At 40.5% G+C, this 18,724-nt stretch overlaps 1 protein-coding gene across 2 annotated transcripts in view; it reads right to left on the bottom strand.

The window, feature by feature from the left end:
• Positions 1–4,690: 4,690 nt before the first annotated feature.
• The window catches only part of ptpn20 (protein tyrosine phosphatase non-receptor type 20), a 33,156-nt gene continuing 19,122 nt past the window's right edge, over positions 4,691–18,724 (bottom strand). The window contains exons 30-47 of one of the 2 annotated variants that reach the window (XM_008429711.2): positions 17,928–18,537; positions 17,143–17,313; positions 16,891–17,065; positions 16,587–16,797; positions 16,452–16,489; positions 16,116–16,202; positions 15,258–15,319; positions 14,084–14,245; positions 13,759–14,008; positions 13,200–13,306; positions 12,958–13,040; positions 11,083–11,216; positions 10,835–10,983; positions 10,621–10,711; positions 8,604–8,938; positions 8,310–8,525; positions 7,874–7,936; positions 4,691–7,767 (exon numbers count right to left, since the gene is read on the bottom strand). In XM_008429711.2, coding sequence (XP_008427933.1) covers positions 7,657–7,767; positions 7,874–7,936; positions 8,310–8,525; positions 8,604–8,938; positions 10,621–10,711; positions 10,835–10,983; positions 11,083–11,216; positions 12,958–13,040; positions 13,200–13,306; positions 13,759–14,008; positions 14,084–14,245; positions 15,258–15,319; positions 16,116–16,202; positions 16,452–16,489; positions 16,587–16,797; positions 16,891–17,065; positions 17,143–17,313; positions 17,928–18,537 — 3,055 coding nt within the window. In that variant the 3' untranslated portion in view covers positions 4,691–7,656. Of the gene's footprint in view, positions 7,768–7,873; positions 7,937–8,309; positions 8,526–8,603; positions 8,939–10,620; positions 10,712–10,834; positions 10,984–11,082; positions 11,217–12,957; positions 13,041–13,199; positions 13,307–13,758; positions 14,009–14,083; positions 14,246–15,257; positions 15,320–16,115; positions 16,203–16,451; positions 16,490–16,586; positions 16,798–16,890; positions 17,066–17,142; positions 17,314–17,927; positions 18,538–18,724 lie in introns of those variants that run through there. The other variant, XM_008429712.1, reaches the window with a different exon arrangement.

The following is an 18,724-nucleotide window of genomic DNA, read 5'->3' on the forward strand; positions in this document are numbered from 1 at the left end:
TACTGGAAAAGTGTTCACACTCATTGAACCTTCTTCAGATTTTGTTGTGCGACAGCCACCAAGCTTTAATAATATACTCTACTGGGAGTTTATGATCAGCGATGTAATTTCCTTGGTGTGTCAGAATGAAAATGGCTGAATCACTACACATGTAACAAATTTTAGATTTCGTTTTGGAAAAAAAAAAAGTTGAAAACGCATATCTGATTAACATTTTACTTCACAAGTACTTCATGTGTTGCATTGATCTGTCACATTTATTCATAATAAAATACATGTTGCTGTAAAGATCTCTGAATCCTCTTTGTCTGCCTTTTCAGGTTTTTCCTCACCAAAGAATTGGCCAGGACAAAGTCCTGGTCAGCGTGCATCTGATAAAGTCGCTCACTTTATGCACTGGAGTAAATTACCGCGTTCAATAAATGAGCACTAAGCTTCTTCGCCCTCTGTGGCTCAGCATATTGTGACAGACTGGCAAATAAAGGAGCAGCCCATTCAGTGACCTGCCACGGTTGATCTTCATCACACTGATACTGACCTACTTAACTACCATCTCCGACTGCATGTCAAAGAAATCCCTGCCTGACACCCTGATAAAGGCTTAGCCATTAATCAGGATGGACAAACAACCTTAAAACAACTCCTGGCCAAATAAAAGAGAGAGATTAGAATAAATCTGCTGTCAGTAGCAACAGCTTTTCTGTGTGCTGTCTTTCGGAGCGTAGTTTAATTTCCTCACGAAGGTGGTCAGCGCATAAACACACCCTTGTACGGAGACCATCAAAGCTAATGTCTCAACTCGAATCAGACACAGATTGATGGCGTGGAGGCGAAACGAGGCTCCTTCACCTTATCTTTAACAAGAGGAGAATGTGGGAAGCAGTGACCCGGAGCGAAGGCCTCATCAGTGCCTGTCTCAGCTTGAGACCGCCCTGCCTGTCAAAGTCACATTTTAATCGCAAACATAATTTGAATTTACACTAATGAATACAAATGACTCTCAGGACTCCACAAGCTGAAAGTAATAAATTATTATCGCTGCTAACAATTGCATTTCTCGAGCCTTTTTTCAATTAGATGCCCCTGCGGAGACGATCGTAGAAGACCCACGCAAATGAAGACAAACGACGCCCCTCGCGCCGCCATGGGCCTGCTCCTCTGATTTAATAGGTTTCTAATTTAGAAACATCTTCAATGTGGCGAGGCATTTTGTTCTCCCTCCCGTCTTCCAAACCTTGATGAGAAAGTCCCTTAATGAGAAGCAGGTGTTAATCAACCTTGCTCTGATCTGGCTTGTGATTTAGGAGGGAGTTTGACAAAGAGAACATCGTCCTTGCCACTCGGCGACACAGACCATTCGGCTCACAAAGGGGTCACAGTTGCGCCACATTGTAATTATCGTCAAGACATGTTATTCCTATGACGGAAATTTAACTGCTTAAAAGTATCTTTTATGGGTAACATACCATTTAACCAAATTTTTATTTCTTTTATTGCATTCATATTTGCATTGTCTCTCATTAAGACACAGCGAATCCGAAAGCTTTCGCCTGATGACAGTTGCTCATTTCCTCGCGCCGCTTGTGGAGGTCAATTATAGGGATTTGTGGTCATGGAAAGGTGGATTCTGTAAAATGTCTTGGTCCTCTCGTTGTTGCAGCACACAAACCAAGGCAGTAAGTCATCGTATTGTTTCACTCCTTTGACCTAAAAGACAAATAAATAACGCAAATAAAAACATCTTTTGTCTCTCATTGTGGCGGCTGTGCGATATAAAATAAGATCCCCGCTTTTACGTCAGCACGCCGCATTGCACCATTTCCTGGATCTTCCAAACATCTTGCAATTGTTCTCCTTCACGAAGACTTAGGATGCGTTTAAATCAAAGTCCTTCAGCTTGTATGCTACCATCCATCTCTAATTTAGCCAAAGAAGGACATAAACATTCAGATGAATAATGCATTTAGCTGAATAATGCATTTAGCTGAATTGTCAAAAAATACATTGGTGCAGCGTTTCTTTCAGACTCTCTTGGGGAATAATTTAACACTCTTCTCAAAATGGGATTTTGTTGAGAGGTTAAGATATGTAAGTTAAGATATGTAAGACTGGTAAATGAGTCTTTGGGTACTTTTACTCTGCTATGACGTAAAAAAAAAAAAAAAAAAAAAACAGAAAACAAGCAAAAGCCAAAAAATGGATTGTCTTTACTGAGTTTGAATAGGGCAGATGGTTTCCTAAGAATTATGACAAAGTACCTGAACTCTTCAAAAATTCCAGCCCTACTTAATGAGGCTGCATTGGTGTATTATTGTGGATGCAGTTAACCAAGAGGAGAGCTTAGGAATGGCAGTGGTAATTTATTCATGATGTGGTTCCACTCATATCAACACATTTGAACCAGGACTGCTACCAGGCTAAGTTTTTTTTTTCTTTTTTTCAATTTGATTCAATTGCTGTATGAATACGTGAGCGTGATTGGGTGAATGTGACTCCACTGTAAAGTGCTTTGAGTGATCATTATGACTAGAAACACGATGTCCATCAGTCCTTTTACACAAAAAAAATTTAAACTGTAAAATGCATTTTTTTGTCCTAATTTGTTGGTCAGAAAACATTAAAAAAAGATTTATAGAAGTTATTTGCACACATTGTTCAACAAAGTACATTTATCATTTTTATTCATTCCAAGCATATTGGGGTTTTGCTTCAGACTCTTCTATACCATAATTAACACGGAATGGTTCTAACGTAACTTTTACAAAAAGTCCATGTTGAATTTATTTGCTGTTTCTTTTATAATATTAACAAATGCTCCTTCGTAAAATCATTAGGAAAAATTCAACAAGCTACTTGGAGATGAACATTATTAATCATATCACATCTGTGATTTAGATAAGCTTGGCAAACACCTGCACACAACTTTACGCGACTATAACAGCATCCTTTTACACATATGAAAGGTTTGCTTCTTTTCAGAGATAGAAAAAAGGTGTGTGTGTGTCTGTGTTGGTTTGTCAGCTAGCTCTCATAACAGAGGAACCTACTTAAAGGGTCGATTTACAAAGAGCCAGCAGCGATATACATATAAACGCATTAGTGTCCATTTATTCTACACCTTGAACTCAGAGTAAGAGGATATAAAGACAGCTTTATACCCAATTTCTTGGAGAACAAGTGGCCACAGTGTGATGTAGATGCAATGTATAGAATGGGGAAAATGTGTTGGTTTTCAATGAATTTGTGACTTCCAACCAAGTAAATCTGTATCACATGAGCTTCCACCATCTTAAAAATGTGTTGACTTCAAGAGAGATGGCTAAAGATGAGTTCACAAACTAAAATATAAACTATACTAAACACTTTCCCTTTCAGCCCTAATGTTCATCCATCCATGAAGAGGCGCCCATCTCCAGCAGTCATTGGGCGAGAGGCAAGGTACACCCTGGACAGTAGCCAGACCACTGCAGGGAAACACAGAGACAAAACTAGACGCACACACACACCTAAAGACACATTTTTAGAGAAACCAACTGACCAAGCAGTCATGTTTTGTTTTTGCAATGTGGGAAGAAGCCAGAGTACCCAGAGAAAACCCAAACATGCATAGGGAGAACATGCAAGGTCAGAACCCATGACCTTCTTTCTGCATAACATCAGTTTCAACAGTGATCTATATTGCATTTAATTATTAATTTAGATTTTCAGGAAATTTCAATGTTTAATTGATCAACTTACATAAATATTTCTTAAATTAATCCTGTTGTGAAAGGGGACAGTGGTACGTAGGATTCGGTGTGCAGTTTTGCAGCAGCTCACAAATCATGTGCCGTTTCCTCATCAGCAAATAGAGAAAAAAGAAAACAGTGTGTGTTACATGATGATCCCAACAGAGAGCAAGGAGATTTACTGAAAGCATATGCTCTCATTTCTGCAAGTTCCTCTGGATTTTAAATCACTCTCTGTGAATGATGAGTCTTCCGTTAATGGCTTTATCAACAACTTCCTCCCCAGTACAAAATGTTTTTGCTAAATTGTGAGAATGAACAGGATGAGCTCAGATTGCATGATTTGAAGTAATCATCCTCCCTTCCTATATTTTCAAGGCAATAATTCTTAATTTCTCCAGTGATTTTAAGTCAACTGTTTGATTAAATGATTTATCCAGAAACAGGAATACCCCTGAATATATTTAGCTGCTGTTGCTCCAGCAATAACTCACAGCAGTAACGAGGCAGAATGAAGGAGAGTTAAGAACAGGGTGACTGGGGGAGGGATTGTGTATTTGTGTAAAATAAGTGTTGGTACATGTAGTGCACAAGGATCGCAGGACCAGACATAAAGAGGAGAGCTGAAGTTAGCAAGTAAATCAGCTCTATGGCTTCAACGGCATCAGCTTTATGTGTGCCGAGTATGTAGTGTGTTTCCAGGGGTTTCCATACTGTCACAAAAGGCCCCTGTGAGACTCGCTTATTTACCTTGCAGTAAAACCCAAGAGGGAGTGTACGCTGCAGTAAATGTGGAGAAAGGGGGTGTAGAGGAGTTAGATTTAAGGCTGCCCCCGACTCTCTGTTCTCTGTGCACCGTTGGGGAAAAAATCCTCTCTGCTGCTCTCGTTCTGTTGTTTAACTTGAGTTACGTCGTGCGCTGGGAGTCAAGCGAAGGCAAAGGGTGGTACAGAACAGACAAACGCGTTTCAGAATAGCTTTTAATTAAAGAGAGAGGTATTACATTGTTCTCAGATATTGGTTACATAGTGGCTGGTAGTGTAACAAGATTTTTAATTTAGCATAAATAAGCAGTTGTGCAATTAATTATCACATTTCACAATGCCTTAGCATAAGCACTTGCTAGACTGTACAAGATGCACTTTCCCATATGAATGCAAAATGCGTTCCTGCTTATTCTGTCCAAGATGTGAGGCAGAAAACATACCACCAGGATCTCACAGAGAACTTGGACATAACTTAGCTGTACAGTGAGTTGGGAAAGTCTCCACACCCCTTGAGCTTTGTCACAAAATGTGAAAAAGTTCCAAAATTTCTCAGTGCTTTATTTAGTCCAGAACAAAGTAGCAAATTATTGTTATGTAGAAATAAAACTATATGTGACAAATTTGATGACAAATAAAAAATAAAATCAGAAAAGTGCGGCATACATTACTCTGAAACCCACAAAGAAAATCCAGTGAAACCAACTGCATTGAGAAGTCACCAAATGAGTTCACCTCTTCGATCTCAGTGTCTTCTGTGAACAGTTCTGAGGTTTTGTCAGAGAACATAGCGAACTAACAGCATCATGAAGACCAAGGAACACAGCAGACAAGTTGGGGATAAACTTGTGGTGAAATTTCAAGCAAAGTCAACTTTTAAAACAATGTCACAAATTTCAAATATTTTGTGGAGCACTATGTAATCCATCATTAGAAGATGGAAAACATATGACACATAAGACACAACTGCTAACCTACCAAAACATGGCTGCCTACCTAAACTGACAAGCCTGGAAAGGAGAACATTAGTCAAAGAAGCAGCCAAGACTAGCATGGTAACTCTGGAAGAGCTGGAGAGAGAGTCATATCTAAGTTGGGGAACTGTCTTGAAAGAACGTCTATTTGCCGCGCACTCCACAAATCAGGCCTTTATGGTACAAAGACATGAAGATGCAAGAAGAGAGCTATTGTTGAACGAACGCCATGGCAAGTCCCATTTCAAGTTTACGCTCCAAGATGCGTCAGAGACATTTGGAGGAAAGGTGCTCGGATGAAACCTACATTGAACTTTGTAACCTATATGGAGAAAAATGATGTAAAAATCCACAGCTGCATAGACTAAAGTCTGGACTGGAGGTTCACCTTTCAGCAAGACAGCAGCTCTTAAGTTACATTAGAACTGTTCAGATCAACTCATAGTCGAGTTTCAAAATGGCGGTAGTATAAAATATGAACTCAACTTGGCTGCTTGAAAATGCATACCACGCTTTTAAATGTTTTCAATTAAAAATAAACCATGCATCATTTTTTTTCCACTTCACAATCATGCACTACTTGTGTTGCTATATCACATGAAATTCCAGTGAAATACAACGACATTTGTGGTTCCAATGTGACAAAATGTAAAGGAGATCAAGGGGTATGAGTACTTTGGCGACACACTGCATGTGCATCAGAAAGGTTGATTGCTCTGCATGGCCACACACATGGCTAAAGTAAAGTGATCCACGTGACTTTCCAGCATGCTCCAAACGCTTTGGAAGATGTCTTCAAGGTAAGAAAAATGACATTCTTAATGCACCCTCGTTTCGGAAGGAGTTGCATTTTTTACATTCCATATTTTGATCATTTTCAAGTAATTCATCAAACTGCAGGCTAGCACATCTGTACTTCTTGAGTCTACATGCAATAAAGAGCTGGTGTGTGTTGGTTAGCAGCTGAATGAACAAAAGCTCATAAGCAATGACATCTGAGGTTGAAGTCCAACCCAGCAGCCACGAATCGTCTTTGATCTCTGACTCGGAGGTGTAAGTTGTGTTGCTCCGCACAACATCTAAAGTGGCAAAATGTAAAGTTTGTAAACCTCATAATATTTTTTGCATTTTTGGCTGAGTTTGTATTAAAATAGCTGTTGAATACAGATAAAGGATGTCATCACTTAACAAGTCTGGCTAATCATTTAATTTACAGTAAAATTTACACTTTACAAAAAAAAAAATCTGGATACCTTGTTTGTAACACTTCCAAATTTTAGTAAAAATTATCTGAACATTTTATGAATTCACTGAAACATTTGTTACGAATAATCATTCTTTATCTGTATCAGAATATGCAAGTGGTGATAATGTGATTCATCATGACAATTTTCTGTATAAAACAAAAAACAAAAAACAAAAAAAAACACGAGCTAAGAATAGGCGGCGTGTGAACATCTCACTGCTTTTAAGTTAAACTACGAACCGAAATATGAGATGTAATCCTCCTCCGGTATGAATTGACAAAATATTCATCTCAGACCCAGAACAGACTGAAAACTTTACATTCATTCTAAACACCACCAGGAGCTATGTTAAGTTTCTCACGTTTTGCCCCTGGTCACTTACAACAAGTGGTGTGGGTTTATCGTAAAGCAAGTGGGGTGTGTCTCTCCAAGGCACTTGATTCTTTTCATCTCCTCCTTCACAATGAAGTGAAACATCATTGATTTTTTTTTTTTCAGCTTACACACCCTTTCCCGGGGTACAAATGCACTTAAATAAAATCATGTCGCTTCATACTTATAACAAACGCGTAAAAGAAACGTGGGAAGGTCTAAAACCTGAATGACGCTACTGGTAGATAGAAGATTTGAAGATTACCAGAAGTTGAGATTCCATGCTGTCTGAATTAAAACAAAAAGAAAAACTAACTTAAAACAGAAGGCAACTGATAAGCTGATGTCATTAAAGCACCATGAAGACATATGCAGAAAAAAACACAACTAATTAATTGAAAAGGAAAGTTTTCATTGTAACAAAACTGACACTACATAACAAGATTTTACAGCTAACTAAAGGGAACAACCACCAAAGGAAGAAGATCCAGCTGTAAAGTGTTCTACTGTGATCGATCACCCACAGCCTTTGCTTTACAGGTATATGTTGCTGAGCTTGACGGGGAAACATTCAAACAATCTTGTGGTCTCTGGGACTTTCTGGTTGCCACTGGTTTCCTTGAAGTTGTAAAATTCCCTGTAAAACCTCCAACCAGACTTTGTAGCAGAAAAAATACTGTTCCTGGAAAAAAAAACAAATAAAAAAACCAAAAAACGGGGCCATGTCAAGCTTTTATCTGCATAATAAACTTTAAACTGTTAACCTTTACGCCTCTGTTTTCACCAACCTTGGTTTGAATCATCCCATGCCGCTGTAGCCTCATCTCTTTTACAATGTCGCTTACGTTAATCTAGAAACAGAGTAGCAAAATGTCATGAACAGCTCAAGCAGAGATTTGAACTATGTCTATAAGAATCTAAACACTAAATAAACGTTAAACATTAGATGAAAATCATTTGATAAATTTTCCACTTCTAAAACGCCCTATAAACAATCTGAAGGGGAGGTCTACTAGACTGCAAAACCCAATCAAGCACCAGCCAGCGGTGTGTGACCGATTTCTGTGTTTTGCAAAGTTTTGACCATCCGTTTCAGAGTTTGGATAGCTTTAAGAATGATCATATAAGAAGATATAAGTGCCAATGTGTTTTCAGGGATTTGCTGTTATTAAAACTCTGATTCTAAGCATTCCTAATTATTAGTGAGAACTGGCCTTCACTTACAGGCAGGTCATTCTCAATGAGATGGAGGATGATGTCGGTGCAGATGAGAACTCCTGTCCGTCCGATGCCAGCGCTGCAGTGAACGGTGATCGGCCCCCCGTGGTGCACCGCCCTCATGTAGCGGATGAATCGAACCAGCTGCTCGGAGCTCTGCGGCACGCCGTGGTCCGGCCAGTGTGTGAACTTCAGGTGGTGAACGAAGTGCGTCTCACCAGTCTGAAATGACACAAAGCTCGGTCTCCTTAACACTGAAATTCATCACTGAACTCAATCAGTACTGGGCTCCTTTCTCACCTCCATCTCCACCATGCGGATGACCTTTATGTGGAAGTATTCCAGGAACTGTTGATTCTCCAGGTGCAGCTGGTACCTGTCGGTGGTCAAAAGTGTGTTCTGCTTCTCTGGCCAATACTTGTGACACTTGATCCGTCCTCGTTCTACTTCCTGTGTCATCATGGCGATGATGTCAGATTTGTTTTCCCAGACCATTTGCCAAAAGGCCTGGACCGTGGAGGGCAGAGGGCCCTGGCAGGAGATGTAGAAGAACTCATCTGCTCCGATCTGTATGCGGATGTAGCTGGCATTGATGTACTCCTGGTTCTCTCCGATGGCTACTCGTGTCTTGTCATCTGCAGAAGTAGAGGCAATACAGCTGTTGATTGTTCAAGTATGTTAAACATGAATTAAACTAGAACTGTGAGCAGTTTTGAAAAGAGTCATCAGTTTTGATCCGCCTTCCTTCCCAAACTCTGTCATCTTGGCAAACATTGCTGCTGAACAATGTAGATACAACAATCTGTATTTTACAGTAGCTTTTTTATACTCAGGACGTTGTGGATTTGACAAGTGGTTCACGCAGAACAAGGTAGATGAAAGAAAATTCTTTCAAACATTCCTCACAAGCTTAAAGTTACTCACAGTCTAACATTTGGTTTCACCTAGAAAATCTTTTGTGAAAGTTATTAACTTTTTGTTTTTAGCATAATCATGTGTTCAACATGCACCTGTCTCTGAAAGTAGCCTCTGATTAACTTCCTGAAAACTTGAACAATTTTTGACAGAAAGCAAAAAAACAAACAAAAAAATAAGAAGACAATAATAAGACATAGACATGGCTTGTGTGAAAGGTGATGATCCAATGATTCAACTTTTGTTTTGTCAGTGTGATTTACTATTTATCTATTTGCCAAACTATGTTGTTCTAAGTCAAAGCAACACCTATTAGTGGGTGGTAGTAAATCGTTTTTGTCAGAGTTTTTTTCCATGGTTTAAACTCCTGTATGAGAATTATTGGGGAAGTTGAATAAAACAAGCAATTACAAAAGGGCTCCATGCTCCGCTAACATGGCAGCACAGCTTTGCATCAGTGGCTTTGGCCCCGTAATTAATATAAAAAAAACATGTTTTTTTGCTACATCCATCAACATTGCCATACTATCTCAACACTGGGTATCCAAACTGTGATATAAGCTCTTAATGATGGGACTGGTCATGGACCCATGAAGGTTGGGAATGTTAACTCAGACAGCCCTACACATCCTGCTTGTGTGGCCATGAAAATAAGTGAAATATACACAAACTGGAAATTTGTCTCTTTGGAAAAAATACCTCCGAGTCGGGAACTAAAACAGTACATTTCTATTTTCTTAACCAGTTAACAGGCATATGGCAAGTTGTGGAAGTTTTAATTCCACTGGGAGTCACTGCTCCTTTTATCACACTCATTCGTCTCCGTGTTGACCCCTCTCACCCCCACACACAGTCAGAGTGTGAGAGGAAAAACCTTCTGGACAGGTCTCAAGCACATCCATGTGTTTGGTAGCTAGGCTTCCCCAGATAACTGTCTGAGGCTACGTTTTCGGATGTTAACGTTCAATAACATAAGAGAAATCATTTGCTTTCATCATTTTGCTGCATGTACTTACAGTCAAATTTTACATGATTGTGTTGCTCCTTAAACTATTTCTTTCTTAATTTATTACAGACATAAATCGGGATAATTACAGGAATGGTCTTCATTACATGTTCATCAGGCTAAGTCGTATTATTACTTAACCTATCACTACAGCAGCCTAATGTTTCTATTCTGTTCCCCATACTGAATGAATGTTGTGAAATCATGAGACCCACCAAAAAAATAATTTAAAAGTTTTTTTGACCCATCTATTCAAAGGGTGCTAATAAATTTGCCCAATACAGCATGTCCACCTTGTCTGTCAAAAGGCTTCTAAAAACACTCAGCAAATATGATATATTTTATGACCAATAATAACATTAACAATGTCATCGAAAGCAAACAAAGTCGTCTTACAGGGTAAGATGTCTCTGTAGCGATTCTTGTCTCTGTTCTCAGGAGCTTTTCCAACCAAGCAGTTGTCCGAAGGTTTCAAATGCTCCAGAGCCTAAAGTTAACACAATGCAACAAATAAAATGAACAAAAAGATATAAAAGATGTCCATATATGTTCATGAGCTTGTTTGCCGCATATTGCCATGTTTTGAAATGTTTTTTATATATAAGCACACCAGAAACTCTTTGATCAGTTCCTGCTGGTCCAGTTGATGCTGCAGGATCTTTATGAGAGCTTTGACTCTGGAGCCGGAATACTGGCTGGTCTTGGCAGGAGTAATCAGTGCTAGACTGGCCAGTTCCTCCTGTGACACCAAAGGCGGACCTGAGGAGCAGAGCAAGGATTTTCTTTTAACACTCATGAAAGATAATGTGCACAATAAATTGAAAATTGTAGTAAAGAATGAAAGATAGCTTTAGGCACCTGTTTGCGGCGAGGAAACCTCCTGACAAGCTGCGTCAAATACGTCATCATCTTCGTCGCTGCTCCAACCATCTGACTGGGTTTTCCGAATGTCCTTGCAAGACTGGTCCAACAGTTTGGTCACAATTTGTCTCCTAGGTGAGTAGGTGAGGTAGAAATTAGGCCACAAACTTGTTTTCCTGCAGAGTGGACTAACATGAACCAAGCAAAAGCTTCTTCATACTCTCTACTGGCCTGTTGTCAGTTTAGACTATGTCTTGATAAATGTGCTGTCTTTGGATCCATCTGTTTTTGGATAACAGACTGATCACATGTGAGATGTTCAAACACCAGCTCTGCTTTAAACTTCCCCGCAACCTGACTGGTCTGCTGAGTTTCCAGATCTTTATAGTGTTATTTACTCACTGAGGTTCACTAACAAACCTCTGAGGCCTTCACAGAACAGATGAGTACTGAGCTTTAATTGCACACAAATTGAATCAATGTAGCAATTTTATTACTCGCAAAGGCCAGCAGTTGAACTGAATCTCAGTTAGGGTAATTAGAGTAAAGGGGGATAAGTACAAATTCAAACAACACTGTTTAGATGTTTACTTGGAAGAAATTTTGAAACCCTGTTTCCTTTGTTTTCAACAACACTATTATTTTCTACATCCTCAAAAATCATTCAATAACATACTGAAATTTGTGGTTGTAATGTGACAAGATGTGAAAAAGTTCACAATTATTTAATTATTGAAAATTGAATAACATGAGATTTTTCAAAAAAACTATTTTAATTAGATTTAAATCAGTAATCAACTATGATTTGCTTTATGTGTGGTTTACATTTACATCATCACAGCAGATTTCCATCTAAATTCAGACCTCAGGCTTCAGAAAGTCCTTTCATCAAGCAAAGCAAACTCTGTTGACAAATCAGGTGTTTTTGTACTTTTCTTCTTTTTGTAGGAATTAGTTCACATTGGGGCTGCACAGTGGCGCAGTTGGTAGAGCTGTTGCCTTGCAGCAAGAAGGTTCTGGGTTCAATTCCCGGCCTGGGGCTTTCTGCATGGAGTTTGCATGTTCTCCCTGTGCATGGTGGGTTTTCTCCAGGTACTCCGGTTTCCTCCCACAGTCCAAAAACATGACTGTCAGGTTAATTGGCCTCTCCAAATTGCCCCTAGGTGTGAGTGTGTGTGTGCATGGTTGTGTGTCCTGTGTGTCTCTGTGTTGCCCTGCGACAGACTGGCGACCTGTCCAGGGTGTACCCCGCCTCTCGCCCGAAACGTTGTCTGGAGATGGGCACCAGCAACCCTCCTGACCCCACTGAGGGAAAAAGGGTGCAAGAAAATGGATGGATGGATAGTTCACATTGATCAAAAGGTCACTAAATCTTACCTGTCTAGATTTAGAAAGATTTTATTTCATTTTATTAAATCTGTCTGCATAATTAGACTGATTATGTATTTCTGTATAAAAAAAATGACCAGTTTATCTTAGAATGTGTTGAGATGGCTTTTGCTGTGAATTGGCATTATAAATAAACAGAACTGAAAAACCAAACAAAAAAAACATTTAATTTTAATTATTTTATTTTTTCCCCAGATTCAAATATATAATTCAGTTAGTTAGATAATTTTTCAAAAGCGCTTTTCAGCTCTTTCATAAATGTCAGCATGCTGTGTTTTTCCTGATAAAGATCGGTCCCAATAAACCTATTGATAACTATACTGGTTTGGTCTCGCTCAGGTTATTTGTTGCTCTCTTCTGCCCCCGTGTGGTTAGAAGTGGAACTCCAGCAAACAAAACAAGAACCGGAAGCTTAAGAAGGTAGAGAGAAGGACAACAGAGACGACGTACAAGGGACAAAGGACAAGTTGGAGCTGTCGATACCTGTCAGACGCTCCATGCAACATTTCAGTGACACTGAGGGATGGGCAGCAAGCTTGATGAGAGGGGGTGTTGTTACAACTTTCCTGTCCCACAGACAAGCAGCGAGAGGAAGCAACAGACAGAAGGAGGAAGATGTTAGTGGATGTTAGTAAAGAGGAATGGAACATTAACTATTTTAAACAGACAGTTGAGTTAAATTATGGAATTAGGATTAGGGCGTTTGTGTTGATATCAATGTTTACCTCCTGAACTGAAGTCTCATCCCTCATAACAGTAACTCTGTGAGGCGGAGGAGGCGGTGATGTGAGGATAACTTCAGTTTCATTAACCACAGGCTCTAAAGAGGCATCTGAAAATATATCGTTTCAGCTGTCAATATTACTCAACATAACACTTTATCAAGGTTCGACAGCACCCTCCACAATTATTGGAAATCTCTGTTCCTTTGTTTTTCCTGTGAAGCAGTCTGAATTACCCTGAGTGTGAATAGCTTTGCTATATAACATAAAAGGAGAACACAAAGTGATTAATACGTAAACATTTCTGAACACACTAATAAATCAAAAAGTAAAGTATAAGTAAAAAATATATTTTTTTTAACAGACAATAGAAATAAAACCATAAAATGTGACGCAGTGATATTAATGAAAATATTTCTTACTGAATACACGTAATTCAGCAAAAGACAAATTTAAGGCTTCCACATATTTACAGTAAAAGTGGAGGAAACTTGAAATGCAACATTTAAGAATCTTATTTAGTCAAATCGATAAAAGGAAAGAGAGATGCTGGACATCATACCAACAAGGCGCTCAGCTTGCCTATCCTGCAGGCTTTCAGGAGCTGAGCAGACATCAGAGTTGGACATATGAGCCGGCTGCTCTGCTAAAATAGCCTCAGTGTGAGCAGACATGTTTGGCGGAGTAGGTGACTCAGAGTAGGTCAGGGGCAGGATGTCCCTGCAGATAGTGAGCTGCACTGTCCCCTCAGCTTTCCGCAGAATATCCACCACTTTACTGTGGCTCAGGCCGGACACGATCACACCGTTCACCTGGCCGTCAGAAAGCAACAATCAGAAAACACAAAGGAGAAAACCAAACGGCGGTTCTGCACGATGGCTTGTCACCTCTAAAAGAATGTCCCCAACTTTCAGCCGGCCGTCCTGCTCAGCTACTCCACCTGAGCAGATTTCTCTAACTCGGAGCATGCTGCCGTTAGCTCCGCCGACCAATGCGAAGCCGAGGCCTCCGCCTTCGGGTTTCTTGAACTCCACTTGCATGATGCAACTCTGAAGAGCAAAGTTGATTAAATAAATACTTTTTAACGTGCATTGTAGGTTTACAAAACTTCATACATTAAGGCATGTGCTAACAAAAATTCCCAAGATGAAAATACTTTGCAAGAAAGATACCCAGACAAAATTAATCTTTTAAAAGTGCCTGCAAACTGTCTGTGATTACATTGACCACAAGATTGAATTTTCTGTGTCTATCTTTTAAAATCATATCCTACTTTCTTGTGTAAAACCTTATTATTGCTTACACACATTATTCAGTTGATAGAGCAGTAAATGCATTTGCAAATGGAGCCAGATAGAGGGAAAATCCCTGACATATCTATCTTACATCTTACACATGGCCCGTAACATGATCTCATTATAAGTCTGGTATGATGTGTAAATGATCCATAACTAGGGGGTGACTCGTGGTTACATGATTATTGCAGAGCTATGATCTGAAAGAGGCTATTTCTGGATATTGGTAATTGGAAATATGTTATGTGCTAAATTATGGACCCGATCAAGTCATATTAAAAATATAGACATGCTAATTTCAGTCAAGATATTCCAGTGCAAATCTCTTTAGACTGTGGCATTATCTGAAATAAGATGTTGTTAAAAGATATTCTGAGTGACTTAGATGACTTGTGGTCAGAATATTAAAGCAGGTTTCTTATTGTAGTTAAAAAGGAATAGAGACACTGAACAGTCCTGAACCTAACTGGTGAGCAAGTGTAATACTGAATAAATGTAGTCTGCTATTTTACCTCACTTTAGAGTTCCCACAGAGTTATATGAAATTGATTTTATTGACCTTAATGACGTATTGGACTGGAAAGAAGTCTGATCTTAAACAAATCGGATAAATCCTCCCCAGAAAATACTCTTTCAGGCTGACAGACGACAAATAGTTTGTTACAGATTCTTCGAAAGATGAGCTAAAAATATTCAAGGAGCAGAAAGAGGTACACCAGCAAAAACTAATAACTAGAGAAAGACAAACAATACTCCAGAAACTTACATCCTGTCCTGGGGTGAGAGAGCGACATCTCAACCTCTCTGCAGTCCTACGCACAGCTTCAGCTGAAAGACAAAAGTAATGGATGAAGTAGCTATTATCGCAAAACTAACCAAATCAGAAAGCATTCTGATGGTATGATAATACTACTATGAAGATGATCTGAAAAGATTGGACGTCTGGTTGGTCCTTTGCGTTAGGCCTCCTGCTCTCGTCTATGAAGCCCTTGAAAACAAACAACACACCAACCTCCCACCTCTTTGGCCATTTTCAAAAAGAAGCGTTGATGGATGCGTCCTCTCTGCGACAGATCAACAAGGCTGATCTTTTCAGATCGACCCTCTGCACTGTCGTTTACTGTTCTATGTTCTGTCACCGGGCAACTGAGCTGCTATCTGTCCAGCAGACCACTGCTTGCATGGGTCCTAGTGTGTGTGTGTACGTGTGTGTAGCTGTGTGTGATGCCATTGGCTTTGCAGTCCAATACTCCAGTGGAGGGCTTGCTAATTATTAATTCCACTGTGTGAGCCCAGGATCTGTCTGTCAGCATTCAGAGCTCACACACACACACACACGCACACGCACACGCACACACACACACACACACACACGCCCACACACACACACACACACACCCCCACACACCTGCACACGCACGCACACACACACGCACACACGCCTACACACACAAAGCAGCAGAGAGAGGTATCTGTTAGCACTGAGCTCAGCTTCTTACTGATGATGGGACAATGAACTGAAACCTGACAGAAAATCGTAATATGAACAGAAAATGCTCATGGAGGGTTTGGAGGAGATACATGGAGAATTAAACGAGGGAAAGAAAAAAAAAACACAACTTACCGTCTTCAACAGCAAACTCTCTCTCAGATGAGACAGTTTCCTCAAAACGAGCAAAGAACTTCTTGTCCTTTTTCCAGTCAAACAAACCTATTAATGAAAAGAACCATTGGAATATGCAAAACAGAATATGCTCCTGTTGTGTCTTTGTAAACACAACAGGAGCGCAGCAACAAGCCAATATTTTTGCTTTAAGGAACACTTATCTGGTAATGATTGAACTCACATAGTCACCTCTCGGCTCTACACAAACATATCTGGTTTCTAAGCAGTCCTTCAGTGCATGTGAGGCATTACATACAAACTATCTTGCCATTAACATGAAGCTATTTAACTCACCGTTCCACTTAGCTTTGGGAGTAACTGGTTGGTCTTCCCTGTGACACAAAAACCAAGAAGCCAAAGATTAACTTAAAAATATAAACACTGACATGGGATGGTATCTTTTGTTTTTAGTCCAAGACGAACACGTACCGAATAATTTTGAGTTTGACCTTACGAGGGGCGATCTCGCAGGCTTTGACTGCGTCCTCTAACGTCATTCCCAGGGTGCACCTGCCACAGATGTACAGGATTTTGTCATTGCGCTTGACGCTGCCCTCTTCGCTGGCCGGGGAGCCTGGCACCACCTCCAAGCAGTAGATGCCCTGCCATTTGCTGCCAATGCCACCTGTCAGCTTTATTCCTGGGAAGGACACAAGCACACATAGATTCAAATACCACTGACCGATTAAACTGGTGCGTCTAAGAAACTAACATTTATTGTATGGGCTCCCACCCAGCTGTCCTGAAGGGGTCTTGTGGAGAACGACGTCAGGCAAGCTGTCGCAGGGAGGCGGACCCACCAGATTGCTCACCGCTCTGCCGAGGGTCATATTCAGCCTTCTAGGTGATGACCTGAGTACCGTCATGGCGACATCATCTGCCACACAGGTGACATCATGTCCATTTACCTGAAAGAAAAGCCACGGCACACATCTCATTCCTAGAAAGAGTCCTTAAATGTGCAGACGCGTGCTTCGGAGCGTACCGTGATGAGCCTGTCCCCGGCCCTGAGTCGTCCATCTGCCTTGGCGGGGTTGTCCAGTATTTCCTGTATGTAGTAGCAATTATCAATCTTGCTACGAGTGATGGTGAACCCAAAGCTTCCGTTCCTGGACTTGGTCAAGACCACTGTGAGCTCAAACTCTTTAATCATGCCCTAAAATGTGGAAAGATCGGTAATAAACACCTTGTTCAGAACCATCCATTTTTACAACTGTGTATTACACCAATATGTTATTTATACACTCACTAGCCACTTTTTAGGTAAATTACTTGTTGAACATAATTTTAAAAAATCAGGCGGTTAAATTGCAGCATCTCAGTGTATTTAGGCTTCTGGTCCTGATCAAAATCACTTCCCAAAGTGGGAATCAGAAGACCATGAAAAAGGAACGCTTCAGCTCCTTTCCCACATCGGAACCTGTCATGAACGCGCAAGCTAACTAGCATGGCAGGTTACGCCTATGACAGTGGATGATCATGTTGTCCTGTAACGGTAAGTAGTTTTTCCACCATTACTACAACTGGAACTCATACATGAGCTTGATTGACGGTGCTAAGACCCTCCTGCTGGTCCTGATTGGTTGTTTCTGACTAGCAGCAGCGCATTATTGCAGATGAATGCAGGAGAACACAGAGGAGACTGATTTTTTTCACACTTTATCTGTCTCATGTTATGCTTTTATATAATCTCTAACACAATGTAATCAAATGTGTTATAGATCTTATTTTCAACACTGAAACTTTGAGAACTGAATAGCAGTTTCTTGCCTTCCTCCGACTCTCTTCCTCCTCTTCATCCAGTTCTTCATCAAAATCATCCTTGTATTCCCTTCCCTTCCTCTCTGGTTCTTCTCTTAGCTGGGGTTGGATCTGGGCAGAACAGGTCAGCACTGTGGAAGGCAGTGTCGGGATGGGCGCTCCTGCGCAGGGAGGCACTGAGGAGATAATCTGGGCTGTGATTGGCGTTATGGGCGGAGGCTGTGGGGGAGGCACCGTAGGCCGAATGTTCTTGGACGTCACTTTGAAGTGGCTGGGAAGAAGGCCCTGTTGGATAGGGTGATGCTTTGTTTTCGGAGGCTGCGTCGTGAGCGGCTGGGATGGGTAGACGAGGGGGCAAGTGGTCGGCGTGTCGGATGAGAAGTTAAGTGGTGCGATGTTGGGAGTGGTGGGGACATGAGGGGAAAAGTTTGGAGTTTGAAAGCTGTTCTGATTTTGAGATTCGGGGGTTCCAATGGTCGTTGGTATAAAGTGGGAGGGAATGCTGTGGGCAGGCTCTAAGGTGGAGCTGATGGTCAAGTACTCTTCGTCGGCCATGATGGTCAGTCCATTTCCCATAAGGCAGTAGGTCACACTTCCATCTGCCTCCTCTCTGACCCCACTACAAATTCACAAACACAAGTGTAATTTAATAAAAAAAAAATCTCTATTATTATTTTTTTAAATTAATATACATAATATGAAAAGACACATATGGGGGCATGAGCGCCCACCACGTATCAGAAACCACCACTGTTCTGAGATATGAAATGGCAAACTTTTTAATGTAGTACTAAAAGTAATATATA

The sequence above is a fragment of the Poecilia reticulata genome, linkage group LG15, assembly GCF_000633615.1.
Source record: "Poecilia reticulata strain Guanapo linkage group LG15, Guppy_female_1.0+MT, whole genome shotgun sequence".
NCBI classification, from domain to species: Eukaryota; Metazoa; Chordata; class Actinopteri; order Cyprinodontiformes; family Poeciliidae; genus Poecilia; species Poecilia reticulata.